The sequence below is a fragment of the Siniperca chuatsi genome, linkage group LG7, assembly GCF_020085105.1.
Source record: "Siniperca chuatsi isolate FFG_IHB_CAS linkage group LG7, ASM2008510v1, whole genome shotgun sequence".
NCBI lineage: Eukaryota > Metazoa > Chordata > Actinopteri > Centrarchiformes > Sinipercidae > Siniperca > Siniperca chuatsi.
Window position 1 is genome coordinate 29,199,063 of NC_058048.1, and position 13,114 is coordinate 29,212,176.

At 38.9% G+C, this 13,114-nt stretch overlaps 2 protein-coding genes and 1 long non-coding RNA gene across 5 annotated transcripts in view; 1 reads left to right on the forward strand and 2 right to left on the reverse strand.

Moving 5' to 3' along the window:
* LOC122878873 overlaps positions 1–466 on the reverse strand; it is a 29,774-nt gene extending 29,308 nt beyond the window's left edge. The window contains exon 1 of one of the 2 annotated variants that reach the window (XM_044202358.1): positions 228–466. The gene's annotated coding sequence lies outside the window, so the exon portion shown is untranslated. The remainder of the gene's footprint in view (positions 1–227) is intronic. The other variant, XM_044202353.1, reaches the window with a different exon arrangement.
* Positions 467–566: 100 nt separating this feature from the next.
* LOC122878888 lies at positions 567–5,490 on the forward strand. Its single transcript, XR_006378566.1, has 2 exons — positions 567–686; positions 1,898–5,490. It is a non-coding gene; the product is annotated as an uncharacterized LOC122878888 (long non-coding RNA).
* Positions 4,228–13,114, reverse strand: part of LOC122878874 — a 29,825-nt gene continuing 20,938 nt past the window's right edge. Inside the window, exons 3-10 of one of the 2 annotated variants that reach the window (XM_044202361.1) lie at positions 12,894–12,982; positions 11,428–11,522; positions 11,028–11,241; positions 10,330–10,439; positions 9,862–9,973; positions 8,409–8,610; positions 7,475–7,705; positions 4,228–6,488 (exon numbers count right to left, since the gene is read on the reverse strand). In XM_044202361.1, the coding sequence (XP_044058296.1) occupies positions 6,350–6,488; positions 7,475–7,705; positions 8,409–8,610; positions 9,862–9,973; positions 10,330–10,439; positions 11,028–11,241; positions 11,428–11,522; positions 12,894–12,982 (1,192 nt within the window). In that variant the 3' untranslated portion in view covers positions 4,228–6,349. Of the gene's footprint in view, positions 6,489–7,474; positions 7,790–8,408; positions 8,611–9,861; positions 9,974–10,329; positions 10,440–11,027; positions 11,242–11,427; positions 11,523–12,893; positions 12,983–13,114 lie in introns of both variants that reach the window. The other variant, XM_044202360.1, reaches the window with a different exon arrangement.

The window sequence follows — 13,114 nt, forward strand, 5'->3', positions numbered from 1 at the left end:
ACACCCAAACATAATCTAACAAATAATATTATTAAATTACTGTTTTTTTATCACGTATTTGGCATCTTTACAGCACGCACATAGGCGTTATCTAAGTCATCCGACCGCTAACGTACGGTATAAAATATATAAAATATACTCTTTGCCACAGAAACTATTCAACATTATACAGTAGGCCTACTTGCAAACATGTCAATTCACGCTGTAAGAATGAGGACGTAACTTGCCTTTCTCGTGTGAGCGCAGGACTAAAGGATACATATTTTCCCAAACGCAGAGTTGGGACGTCAAACACATCCACATCGCTCTTTGGCTGGTGAGCAGTTTGTCTCAGAGCCGCATCATCTCCAGTCTGTTTCTCGTTAACACATAACTTTTATACATTAAGCTAAAAGAAAATGTGTTTTCCTGCCTGCACTGTGCTCCGCCGTGTGTAACGGAAACCACTGACGCACAGCAAGATGAAACAGGCAGCAGGAGGAAGAGGCGGAGGCCCTTCCTCCTGAGGAAAGTGAAAGTGAAAGTAGTCCTTTGGCAAAATAGTTTTTGAGACTTTCATGCCGATAAAGCATTTGAACGGAGTTGAAGTCGAATTGAAATCTAAATCTTTAAATGTAAATGAGATGGCTGCAAAACGTCAGTTCCGAGGTAGAATCAGAATTTAAATGAGCAGATATACGAACCCAGTAAGGCTGCAAATCTTTGTTTTTTTAAATTATATTTTTAATGATGAACTTGTTACTGTTACAGCCATAAAACAGGATGAATAAGGGTAGCGCATGGCCAGTTGTAACTTTATTATCTTATTTACATTTTTCCAAAATCGTAGAAAAACAATTTTTTATTTATTTATTTTTCTTAGATTTTTAGATTCAACTTTATTGTCATTACACATGTACAAGTACAAGGCAACGAAATGCAAAATACTTACAGATGCAATATAGAATAGGCTGTAAGGTTAAATAAGTGAAATTATTAAAGTTTGCAAAGTAACTGCAAACCTGGTGTGATGGCACGGATTACAGCATCAATGATCTCTGACTCTGGATAGCTAAGCCCACTTTCAAAAGGTTAGCCTATCTTTTTGCCCTGGCTCGCCTAATTGGCCTGATATCTTAAAGTCTTCGCGCCACGTAGAGCCAGTAGGAGCTGCTGGAGCCCTGTTCTTGGCTGGGGTGCTGGACTTTGCAGGGGGGTTCATGCTTGTGTTCATTAGGTCATGCATTGCATTCTCCGTTTCTTGCAATGACAGCCATAACGCCTCTACCTCTCTCTGGAGGTTTTCCTGTTCCTCAGTTTGATGAACTATTTCACACTTGGATTTTGTCTATTTTGTTCTGCACATTAAGGAGATCTGACATGCCCTCATCCTCTAGATCGGCCACTTCATCCCGATCAAGGAACTTTATGACATGTGAAATTAGTTGACTGCGTGTTTGACTTCTCAACAATCTGTTGTTCTACAGTCAGTTTGTTCAGTGCTCCTTTAATTTCCAGCTTCAGCTTCTCTAATTCAGATTCCATTTTATCAGTGGCCATAAGCAGTACAATGAGTTTTCTGACTTAATTGGCTTTTGCTGCTCCCTAGTGGTCATTTTTTCCACACTTCAGGATACACGTTGTGGAGTTGTAGAGGATGAGGAAGGATATGTTGTGGAAATTGTTCTGCAAACACTCAGCACACATGAAATAAACACACAAAACACTGACGGGTTGAATATTAAATTATATTCTACAATATTGGTCACTTTTCCCTCACACAGAAGTCAGAGGGAAGTGTCTCATCACTTTTATGGTATTCCAGCAAACAAGGAATGAAATGCAATTGGTTCTCTGCCCAAAGTTAAAGGTGGGATAAGAGATTCTAATCCAATACATGTCTTTTTGTCAAATTCAGGAAATATCTCGTCCCGGTCTGCCAGCTGTCCGTTCAGTGTGCGCGCTGTTTGTACACAGCCCTGGCTCTGTAAATGAGAAACAAACAAAGTGTCTACAGCGGCTCTGACCAGGACTCTGACTCTGAGGACGACGAAGACACAGTGGGTTCAGGCGGGGACAGGAGAGGCGTCAAGAGGAGCGAGACGAAGGTCGGGCAGCGACAGCGTGTAGAGAATATTTTTCACATCTAACGCGGTGGATTAAGGATTTATTTTGACCAAACCAGAGTTGATGATTGTTGGAACAGTTTAAAGACTTAACCAAGACAGTTTTATTTTGTTTTATTGTGTTTTACAATGAGTCAACAAGGCAAATAAGGCGATGTTAGTCTTAGAAACTTTCTTTCTGAAGGTGTATGGTTGTATTTTTCTGTTTAATAAGGAAAATAGGTGTAGGAATATTCCCCTTCCTGACATTTTATGATTTTATTTTGTTTACGAGACTAAAAAAAGACTAAAGAGAGCTTGTGTAACATAGCAAACTGGCAGCTCTCACGCACCTCCAAGCTGAAACTATAACTGATAATTTTAGTTAATGTTTGAATGTTTTAATCTCTTAAATATCTTAAATACTTACACATTGCACCTTTAAAGTATCAAAAGTAAAAGTACTAATTTTGTAGAAAAATGGCCCCTGTAACTGATATATTATCATATATGTATATTAAATTATTACTAATGCATCAATGCACGAGTAGAATTTCATTGTTGTAGCTGGTTGAGGTGGAGCTAGTTTTAACTACTTTATATACAGTTAGGTAGCTTAGTCCAGTGGTTCCCAATCTAAGGGTCAGGCCCCCTCCAAAGGGTCACGAGATAAATCTGAGGGGTCGAGAAATGATTAGGGAAGAAGAGAAAACTAAGTTGTGATACCCAATCTATACTGATTTTTTTGGACGTTTCTTTAATCTTTGTTCTTTTGTAAAACATTAGATACTTTGATCAGTTAATTAAATGAAACCATCTGAGAAGTTTAGAGAAACGTCTCGTTGGTGGAAGTGCGAGAGAGAGAAACTTGTATTTCACTAAAGCGTCCACTAGATGGCATCACCTCTCTACATCTCTACTTGACTTGACTCTGACTCCCAGGGTCTTTTGGTCTCTTCATTTCTTATTACTGGACATTAGTGCTCAAAGAAATTTCTGTAATATTCTGTAATTAGAGAAGCTCTGTAATGATGAAGAATACAAATGAATGCTAGCATTACCCACGGTAACATTTATGTCATTTAAGACATTTGCGTAACAAGCTACTATTGAACATTAGAACAATAGAACATTTGAATGTGAGTTAGGTGATGTGATGAGTGTATAAATCTGCTACACACACACACACACACACACACACACATTGTACATAGCTCGATGGCTAAAATAATTCATTTTAATATGCATTCAACTAAATCTTTGTACAGATTGGTTAATGCCTACAGACCCAGGCAGGTAACAGGAGACATTTTTAAATAACTCATTCCCTCAAATTAGTTAGCTGAAATGACTTAGTTCATTACTTTAAATGAATAGTGTTGCAGCAGGCACTGAAGGTACTGCTTCTGTTGACTGCTGGCTGGGTGAGTTCCTAACAGCTCCTAACTGTTATAATACAGTGTGTATCACAATGTAATAAACATTGGGATTCAAGAGTTTCAAGGGGATGTCTGTCCTAGAGTTTTTGTTTTTATAAAAATGTATTTTCAGATTTTATTCCACTTGACGTTGTAGCAATTTCACTTTCTTGGACTGAGATATGTTGATGTGCGTCACATTTTGGCAATGTTACAATAAACATCACTTTATCATATTTTACAGGGCGACAGATTGTGTTGCAATGTTTTACAGTAAGCGATGAAATGTTGATCTCAGCCAGGTCGTGAACTCTGAACTTTAAAGTTCTGGAGCACTTCATTGCTGCAGATGGATGTGCAAAGAACATGGACTGTGTGGATATAAGTAATTTCAGGACAAAAATATTGATCCAGAAGGCACATCTATCAGGTTTTTCCTCCTGACACCTGCTGTGCTCCATATGGACCTGCAGAGGGAGCTGCACAAATATTCCTCTTGCTTAAATTTGCTTAAATTTTAATGTATTTATTTCTTTCATTTCAATGATTTTTTTCTTTTCTGCAACTGCTATACAAATAAAAAATAAATAAAATATAATTCAGAAAAAATGAAGCAGATAGATCAATTATATTGAAATGTTTGTTACATGTTAGACCAGATGCAACAACAATTTAACACTGAAAGGAACATTTAATCACAAAACCTTTACTTCTGAATACCTTTAGCTTTACTTAAAGGGTAGGTTCACATTTCTTCAAGCCTGTCTTGGAACAATTGTCAGGTACCCATATGAACACTGAAACAGGGTTTTGCTTGCTGTAAAAAGATCTGTTCCTAATGTGCTAAGTTTGTCTTTTTAGTGCAAAATGACCTCTGTGTTGCTGTTCCTCCGACGCAGCTCAACAAGGAAACACTGTCTGTGGAACATTTGATACTACAAAAACTGTAACTTTGAAAAACTGACTTGAAAAATTGTGAACCTATCCTCTAAGCCAAAGATTTGAGTGTTTCTTTCACAACTGGTGGTGCCACAGGTTGACTGGTCTTCATGAAGACCTCTTCTCCAGATGATGTCTATTCCTGTGCCATGCAGGAGTATGTGCTGAATGTGCAGGATGTGACAAAGTAGCAGCAGTATTACTTTACTGCTCCTCTGCAGCAGGAGATTCCCTTTGGGACTGAACGTGGCACAATGCAGATGGAAGTACAATCAGACAGACTGTAACCAACAAACAGTCAGACACAATACAACCAAGGAGTGCACTCAGGACAAAGTACATCAGTAACACAAATCAACGGTAAACAGGAACACCAGAGGGTCGACTCCACTGCTTGTGCTCCACAGTCTCATGGCACTGAGTTTGACTGAGAAATGACTGAGTGAACTTTGTTGCTGTTATGAAGCTGTGTGTGCACTATAGCACTTATTTCCCCTGTTACTTTCAACGGAGAGGACACATATTTGTGTTCCCCACAGCACCTGGAACTTCAGCATGTTTTCTTAAAAGTTAAAAATATATTTAAACTTTGGAATAATTGCTATGAAACTTGGAACATTCATGGTCCCCAGAGGATAAATCCTAAAGATTTCAATACTACAACTTATTTAACACTTATGGAGTGTCTACTTCAGTGCATCTGACAGAACAGGTACGCTCCTTTTCAATCAATCCAGCTCGTTTCACTCACACGTTTGCTAATTTTTAGCGGATATTATAAATAAAATAAAATTATAAAACACTCTGCTTTGAATAATATTTTAGGTCATGTATGGTTTTTCCACAAGTACCAGAACTTGAGTAAATATACCTTCCACCTCAGGCAATCACTTTCAGGACATATACATGCATGGTTTTTCAATATGGTGTTACCTTGACTTAAACTCTCAACTGTTTGCTCATAATGTTCACAATCTAAGACTCAATGCTTCATCATAAACTTGTTGTCGTCATTGTTGTATGTCTGTCTGGATGCAGCAAATTATTGACTGTACTGTAAATGTCATAGTTGTACTTGAGTTGGAGGCTTACACGGGATAGGAAACATTGATTTCAGCTTCTAGCGCAACTTTAACTTCAACACAACTGTGTTGTTTTATTTGTGGTGTATTTGAGGACATTTGTAATTCAAAGAGATCCCTCCACACACACACACACACACACACACACACACACACACGGTGATCTATATTCTGATATCATATCTTGCATCAATAGATGCCCAGCCCAAATGGGCTTACAAGGCAGACTATCAATTTCCATGGTCATAGGTGTGAGACCAAATATACAAATTTGATGATATTTACAAATGACAGTTTACCGTTCGCCTTAGTTTCTCTTCCAAATTACGTTTGTTTAAAACATGTCTAATCATGTGGCTGCTTGTTTCTTACCCCATTCGACTTATTTTTAGCAATGTTACTGTGCTCCCAGATCTCATCAATTAACTTAGTGAGTACAATGTAATTATTAGTGGTGGGAATAATGGAGCTGAATTATCCTTTTAGCCTAAACCAGATTCATAGATTCTGGATTTGTCAATAAAGGAGGAGAAGTTTGCAATTTGAATAATTTTTATCGAGGTAATTAAATGTTTTGTTGAGAAACAATATGAGACACAAATTATTCAAAGCAGAGTATTTTTTGTGTGTCTTAAAACATGTCTAGATCAGAATCAGAAATTCTTTGATCCCTGAGGAGAAATGCTTTTTTATTTTTTACTTTTTAGATAGTCTTATACCTCAGACAGCCTTTTGAAGAGGTGAGGAAGAGACAAAATGTCCTCCCTTTCCAGATTGTTTGTCACAAGGATGAAAGCACACACATTCACACAGATACGAACAGAGGCTACTGTGTGCTGTTCTGTGGTAGAAGTCCACTGTCTCTGAGCACAGTATCGACACTCCGTGTGAGGTGGGCGCTGTACTTCAGCAGTCGGTCGTCATAAATCAGCCGGTCTGCTGTCAGCTTGGGTTGTGCTGGAGCTCTGCACAGACAGAAAGATTCTCAGAGCTGTAGCAAATTCAGAATTCTTCACCTTTGGAATGAGGAACATAACTACATGCCATAGTAATTAAATTAATCCAAAACTAAAAGGGAACTGATTTAATCTGCTGAATGTTTTCATCAGCAAATTAAATTTATTAATTAAATAAAGCTTTAAACACAGTGTCAATAGTGCAGGCTAAGAGGTTGGCCAGCCCTATTCTAACATCATGTACACAATGGTTAAGAAATCAGATTACTGCAGAAAGGTGACTGTAACCTGGTTACTTAAGTGCATGTAAACAAACTGACTGACCAGATTTACTAAGAAAATGTTGCAGAGCAAATGTGCGCTGTGTTCTCACTGAGAGGGAAACTGAAGGTGTAGGTGGTGTTGATACAGCTGATGCTTCACTAGAAGCAATGCGGCCGAATGCATTAAATAAATATCTTATCAAAAGACAAAACAGTGCTGTAGTGATTTTACAATTCAATGATTGTCAAGTTAAAATTCAAGTCTGATGAAAACAACTTCCAAAAGCAGCTCTCTTTTTGCAGGTGTGACTATCTGATGTCATTTAGATTTCTGTAGAATAAAGGTAAAGTCAACTTTCCTCTCCAACTACAACCTCTCATGGTGGTGTAAATCCTATGTGTGCTATGTTTACGCCTGCTCTTCAGATCATTTCAGATTGTGAGACCTTAGCGAATCCAACTAAATACATAATGAACCTCAGTTAACATGTCTCCTATTATTTGCATGGTCCTCACTTCAGTGCATGTGCAGTAAGGAGAGAGGCACACACTGAAAACACTTGCTAAAATGACTCCAGACTTGTGGGTCTGTTTGATAAACACATTTACTCTTTCAGGAGAATGCAAGTTTGTTTTATTGCTTGTTTTCCTGCAGCTACGTGGTGGAATTGTGTGACGTTCTCCCAACAAATAATGCAATCACACATAGGAATTGATTAGGAAGTAAACAACCTTGTGTGGTACATCCGTGCTATTTTACTGTCAACGCTGGAACCAATCTGTGAGCTCATCTCTCCGTGGACGGCCGTGCAGAACACAACTCGAGGATTGACAATGATCTTGTAGTTGTATTGATTCAGTGAAGTGACGGGTTCGTGGTACAGGTGAGCCAGGATGTTCACCCCGGACACATTCTTCCAGTCGTGGTTCTGCGGGGGCGGAGTTTTGGAGGGAGGAGGAGGCCTGATGGGGAACACGTAATTCTCAAACATGTAACCCTTGTCAACGCCATATGTCTTTTCCAGCAGCGGCAACAGCTCCAACCAACTGGTAATAGAATGATTTAAAAAAAAATACATTGGTAACACTTTTTAAACACCACCTATGTACATTCATAAGCAATATATAAACAAATACTTTATAACACACAATAGCACATAACGAAGTTGGAAGCACATATGGATATGTCTAAAGTGTTGCATTTGTAAACATCTATAACTGCTGTATAAACATTATTATAAGGTAGTTATGATCACATAAAGATACACTGTACTTCAAGTAGTAATAAAATTTATGAACCATTTTAAACGCCTATGAATGAAATCTAATTGTTAAATCGAGTAATAAATACTTTGTTACACAATAAAATTGTTTATCCTTTAGTTATTCATAAATTTACTTATTCATGTAATTATTTTAGCATTTCATTCTCTGAAAAGGAGATCTAAAGTAATGCTTTATTAATGTTTACAAATTCTTATAAAATGTTAAAAACTATTAAGCACTTTAAGAGCGTGGGATCCGAGACTGTATTTCATACAGCTAGTGTACTCACGAGAACTCGATCAAGTACTTCATTTGATACAAGGCATCATTTCCCAGAGGTTGATTTATCAAAAGACATTTGTCTCATTTCATGAGTCTACTCTCATAAAGAAAGTGCTACCTGTTGACTGACTGGGGCAGTATGAGCTCGTCTGTGTCATGCAGGGCCACGTATCTGGATTGGTACATGTATCTGTAAATACAGTCATTGAGAGCAGGGATCTGGCCGTAGTAGTGGATGTCACCTGGATTGAGATTAGGCTTCCAGCCATCAGATACACGCAGAAATCTGGACATAGACCAAGGAATCACCTCTACTAAACCTGAGAAGGAGACGTTGAAAGGATTAGATTAGAAGGACACGTGTTAGCAGCCAAGAGATTTTAGTTTAGCATTTTTGTTACATTCTGGGAAATGACTTGACTTGTTTTATATAAATTATAATACTTAATAATATCATGAAATCAAACCTGTTTTAATGCTATTCACTAGCATTTTTCAGCAATAGCATTCAGTGTAATTAAATTCAGTGATATAGTAGTTTTATTTGTTACACTGAGTCTGCCATTTCCGCGCTGGGATCAAATTGTCTACCTACACACGATGGATCCACAGCAAACGATGCAGCATTTAATCCAGCGCGTGTAATCCATTACTGTTTATAATTTCATCTCACTGATACAGTATCTGCCTCACTGTTTACTGTTCGCTCTGGTACAGCTGTATCAGAGCTGGATTAAGTTACTGCTAATGCTAACCCAACATGTCCTACCGCTGCTGCTTCACAATAAAAGCACTGAACTGGTGAAACACACTGGCTTTAGTTGTGAAGCAGTCACAGGAAACAATGTATTTGTCACTGAGGTTAGCACTGACAGCAATTGTTCACCAAAAATGCATCTACAAACAAGACATGGTCATTTTTTAATCACTGGCTCAGTTCTAAATACTGCAGGGAGTAATGAAGAGTCAGGAGCAGCCACAGTGAGCTGTTAGAGGAAGAGCTGCAGGCGACAGGCTGCACTCCAACTCTTCAGCTGCCTAACCAACTCCTTTTACGGTGTCCTGCTGCTGCTGTGTGGAGAACCACTTGTGCTGTGTGCAACATGAAATCACGATGGAAGGCATGATGGAAAAAGGCAGATTATTGACTGACGTCTTTAATAAAACATGAGTTTGAGCTGTAAACAGATGCAAAAGTTGCTCTTCTGTTTTTCTGACAAAGTAGCTGCAGAGAGAGTGTAGAGTGTTTAGAAAAATAAAGGTCTGACCAGGGTTGACTTCTAGATGTTGAGGAAACACAATGCTAACACTGACCTGGAAAGCACTGTATTTGTGGTTTTGTCCTGGGTATTGAACAATGGAACAGCCTTTTATCCTTACCTCCTCCAACTCCTTGGGAGCTGAACGAAAGGGAAAAGGGTGTTTGGCTACTCTGCTTACATTGTTCACACAATGATGATGATAGGGAAAGCATGGAAAATGAAAATACCCCTGTTGCAGTTGCTAGTGCGGTGAGGGGAGACAACACAATCACACACAGAAAAAACTACTCCACCTCCACTATACCTCACCTTTGCGTGTGTAGTAGTCCAGAATGCGCTGTGTATCGTCGTTGCAGCTGGTCTTATAGATGACAACTCTGTTCACCCCCAGTAACTGCATCATTTCCAAACTCTGGACCAACTACAATACAACACAGGTATTTAGTTGACACACTCCAGGGACATGTGAGCACTAAAATGCAAGACAGTCAAAAAAAGTTTTAGTTTCTCCATTATTAAAGGCAAATAGTAGTAAGAAGCATTGAGGAAATGTTCTCTGGACTTACTGTAATGTATGATGGAAAGGTGCTAGGCATGAAAATAAGTAATTAAAGCCAATAGAAAAGGAAGAATCAAGATGATTAAGTTTCTTTTGGTCTGTCCTATTTTGTTCTTCTGCATTTCTCATTTCTGCCTGTCTTGGTCAAGATACTTTAGAAAATAAACTTACTTTTCAGTAAATAAAATAACTGTAAAATCAGTGTTGTGTGACATTACCTGCAGCACGTTCTTGAAATTATACATGGTGGAGAAGCAGACGGTGAAGTTGTAAGGAAAGGAGTCGCTTTTCGCCTTCTTGTTCTTCACCTCCAAAAACTCAAGTTTGTCTGTGGCCACAGAAAAGAATCACAGACACATTGTGACAATCACATTTCATTACTGTACAGTACATTCAACTAGGAGGGAATTTTATATCTTTGGGTTTTAGAGTTTATGTCAGACAAAACGAGCAATTTGAAGACGTCACCTTGGGCTTCAGGAAATTGAGATGGGCATTTTTCACTATTTTCTGACATTTTATAGACCAAACCATTAATCATTTAAATTAGAAAATAATCAGCAGATTAATTGATAATAGAAGTAATTGTTAGTTGCAGATGTACTACCTTCTCATTACACAGTAAATAGTAAAGGGTGATTTAATTGAAACTATAAAGAAGATAGGCAGTCACGCAGGATGTGATAATACAACAAGACTAAGTTTACAGCCATGCTAGGGGCTCTGAGGCTGTATTTAGGCACAGAGATCACCATAATCATTAAGACACGTCGCCTGGGCACCACAAACCATCAACTTTGACCTGGTGGCATTACAGGAAGAGTCAGAGGATCATCAAAGTCAACAGGATTCATTTTCTGGGCACCATGGACGTAATTTCATGGCTAAAAATCTGATGTGCAAAACCCTTCACTACCTTTAGAGTCGGCAGCAGAGGTCACAGCAATATGAGATGGGGTATCACAGCCTGAGGGGAGAGGACACATGATGTATGCTGTCCCGTACGCAAAGCCAAAGTGATAAGGGATGATGTCGATGACACCTTTAGTGCTGTTCAGTTTGCCCTGACAACAGAGATGGCAGTAATAGTCTACTGCCTCGCTCCTCAGCACCACTGCAACAACACGAACCTGGCATGAGAAGACGAGAGTAAGGATGTTATTACGTCATGGGGAGCATGTAAACTTACAACCTACCTTTTTATCTTAACATTTTTAATTGTGACTGAACCCACTTGTTTTATTGCCATATTGCATCCACTGAGCACCGCAGGAAGTAAAACTTGGCAGAGTTGGTGCCCTGCTAACTTCACTGACCTCTTTTTTTCCTGTGCGGTGCTCCCAATAAGCTGCTACCAGCTGTGTCTTCGTCCCGATGACTGCCACGAAGGTCCCATTTTGTTCCCGAGGAACTGCATGAGTGAAAAATGTTAAACCAAGTTGTTGCCTAAGTGCTTGATACTGTCAACAGTTGTCTTTGCACAAAAGCTACTAAGCTGCACATTTCTCTGCACTCACACCACAGCAGCAGAAAATAGAAAGCCAAAGAAATGTTTGGGTTGGAGTACACAATAAAAGGATAATTGTTATCACAACCAGGGTCTTTTTTACATGGTTCTGGCCATCAGTCCTGTCAAGAATAGTAACACTGTAGTCACCGAGTAAACTGCCGAGAACTGGGGACACAGTGACATCACTAAAAACGAGTCAGATGGATGAAGAAACATGAGCAGCCCGACAATAAGAAAACAAACTTCCAGGTTAGTTAAACTAATTTGGAAGAGAAAACGAAGGCAAACAGTGAAAGTATTACCCAAAATCCATCCACTGACTTCCTGACCTTAACCTTTCTGTAGTTGTGTGCACAGTTGCTAAGCTGAAAGGAAGAAGAAACAACAGAAGAGAGCTGAAATTGTTGTGATTACACCTACAGGTGCTTTCACACCGGTAGTTTGGTTCGTTTGGACTGGACCAAGGATTTTGCATTTTAGTTCTGGTCCGGTTCGCGTTCACACTGACTATTTACAAATGAACCAAGAGAAAACCCAGCATTTCGTTGACCTTTTATGGGCCCAGAACTCTTGTTGCATATTTTGTAATTGTGCTTTTTACGGAGATCCTTTTCAGGTGGTCTTTGTTTGGTTTTTGGTCCGCACCAGAGTACGTTATGTTTAGTGGAAGTGTCTTTGTGTAAGAGTTCTGCAGGTGGTTAGGTTTTGGCACCAAAAGCCCTTTGGTTAAGGTTAGGGAAAGATCATGGTTTCAGTTACATATTAATAAAGCAACCACATCCTGTCTCATGATTCAAATCACTTTTGACTTTCAGTATTTAACCGAGACTATGATCTTTCCCTAACCCTTAAGCAAGTGCTTTGAGTGCTGAAACATAAGCATAAAAATTCACCTTGCCAATTTTTCTTAGCAGAATGTGTACCCACCTTTTTACTCTTACATCAACTTTTGTGACTTAGATTCATCCTGTTACTACATTGTACATCCTGAATTCAGATAAACCTTGGAAAAGACTGTATAACAGCAATGACTTTCATACCATTTTGAATCACCAAATGTGAAAAAAAGTGATGTAAAAGCAATCAATGTTATTTCCCACATCAAAAGGAAACAGTGAAAATTTAACATTCCAGTGAATGGAGAGTGATCATGAGACAGAAGTTCAGAAACAGGAAATACTTTTGTTACTTTTGAAAGTTTTATCAGGACAGATGTCAGACAGACATTTTCAAAAAACTTCAGTGATCAGCAATCAGTAACGGTTAGTTTACCTATTTTCCCTGAACAACTTGGAGGCACTGGGATGGGTTTTAGGGGTGCCGGGCGGGGCGGGATCCAGGACTGGAAGCTCCTGTCAGGCCTGTGGATCCACAAATGATTTTGGTGAGGTCATATATACAAATCATATTTTTCTTGACAAGAAACGTTCAACAAGCAATTCAAGAGGTAAGAGAGGAGGAGATTATGAAGCATATTGTTCTGCTACTGTAGT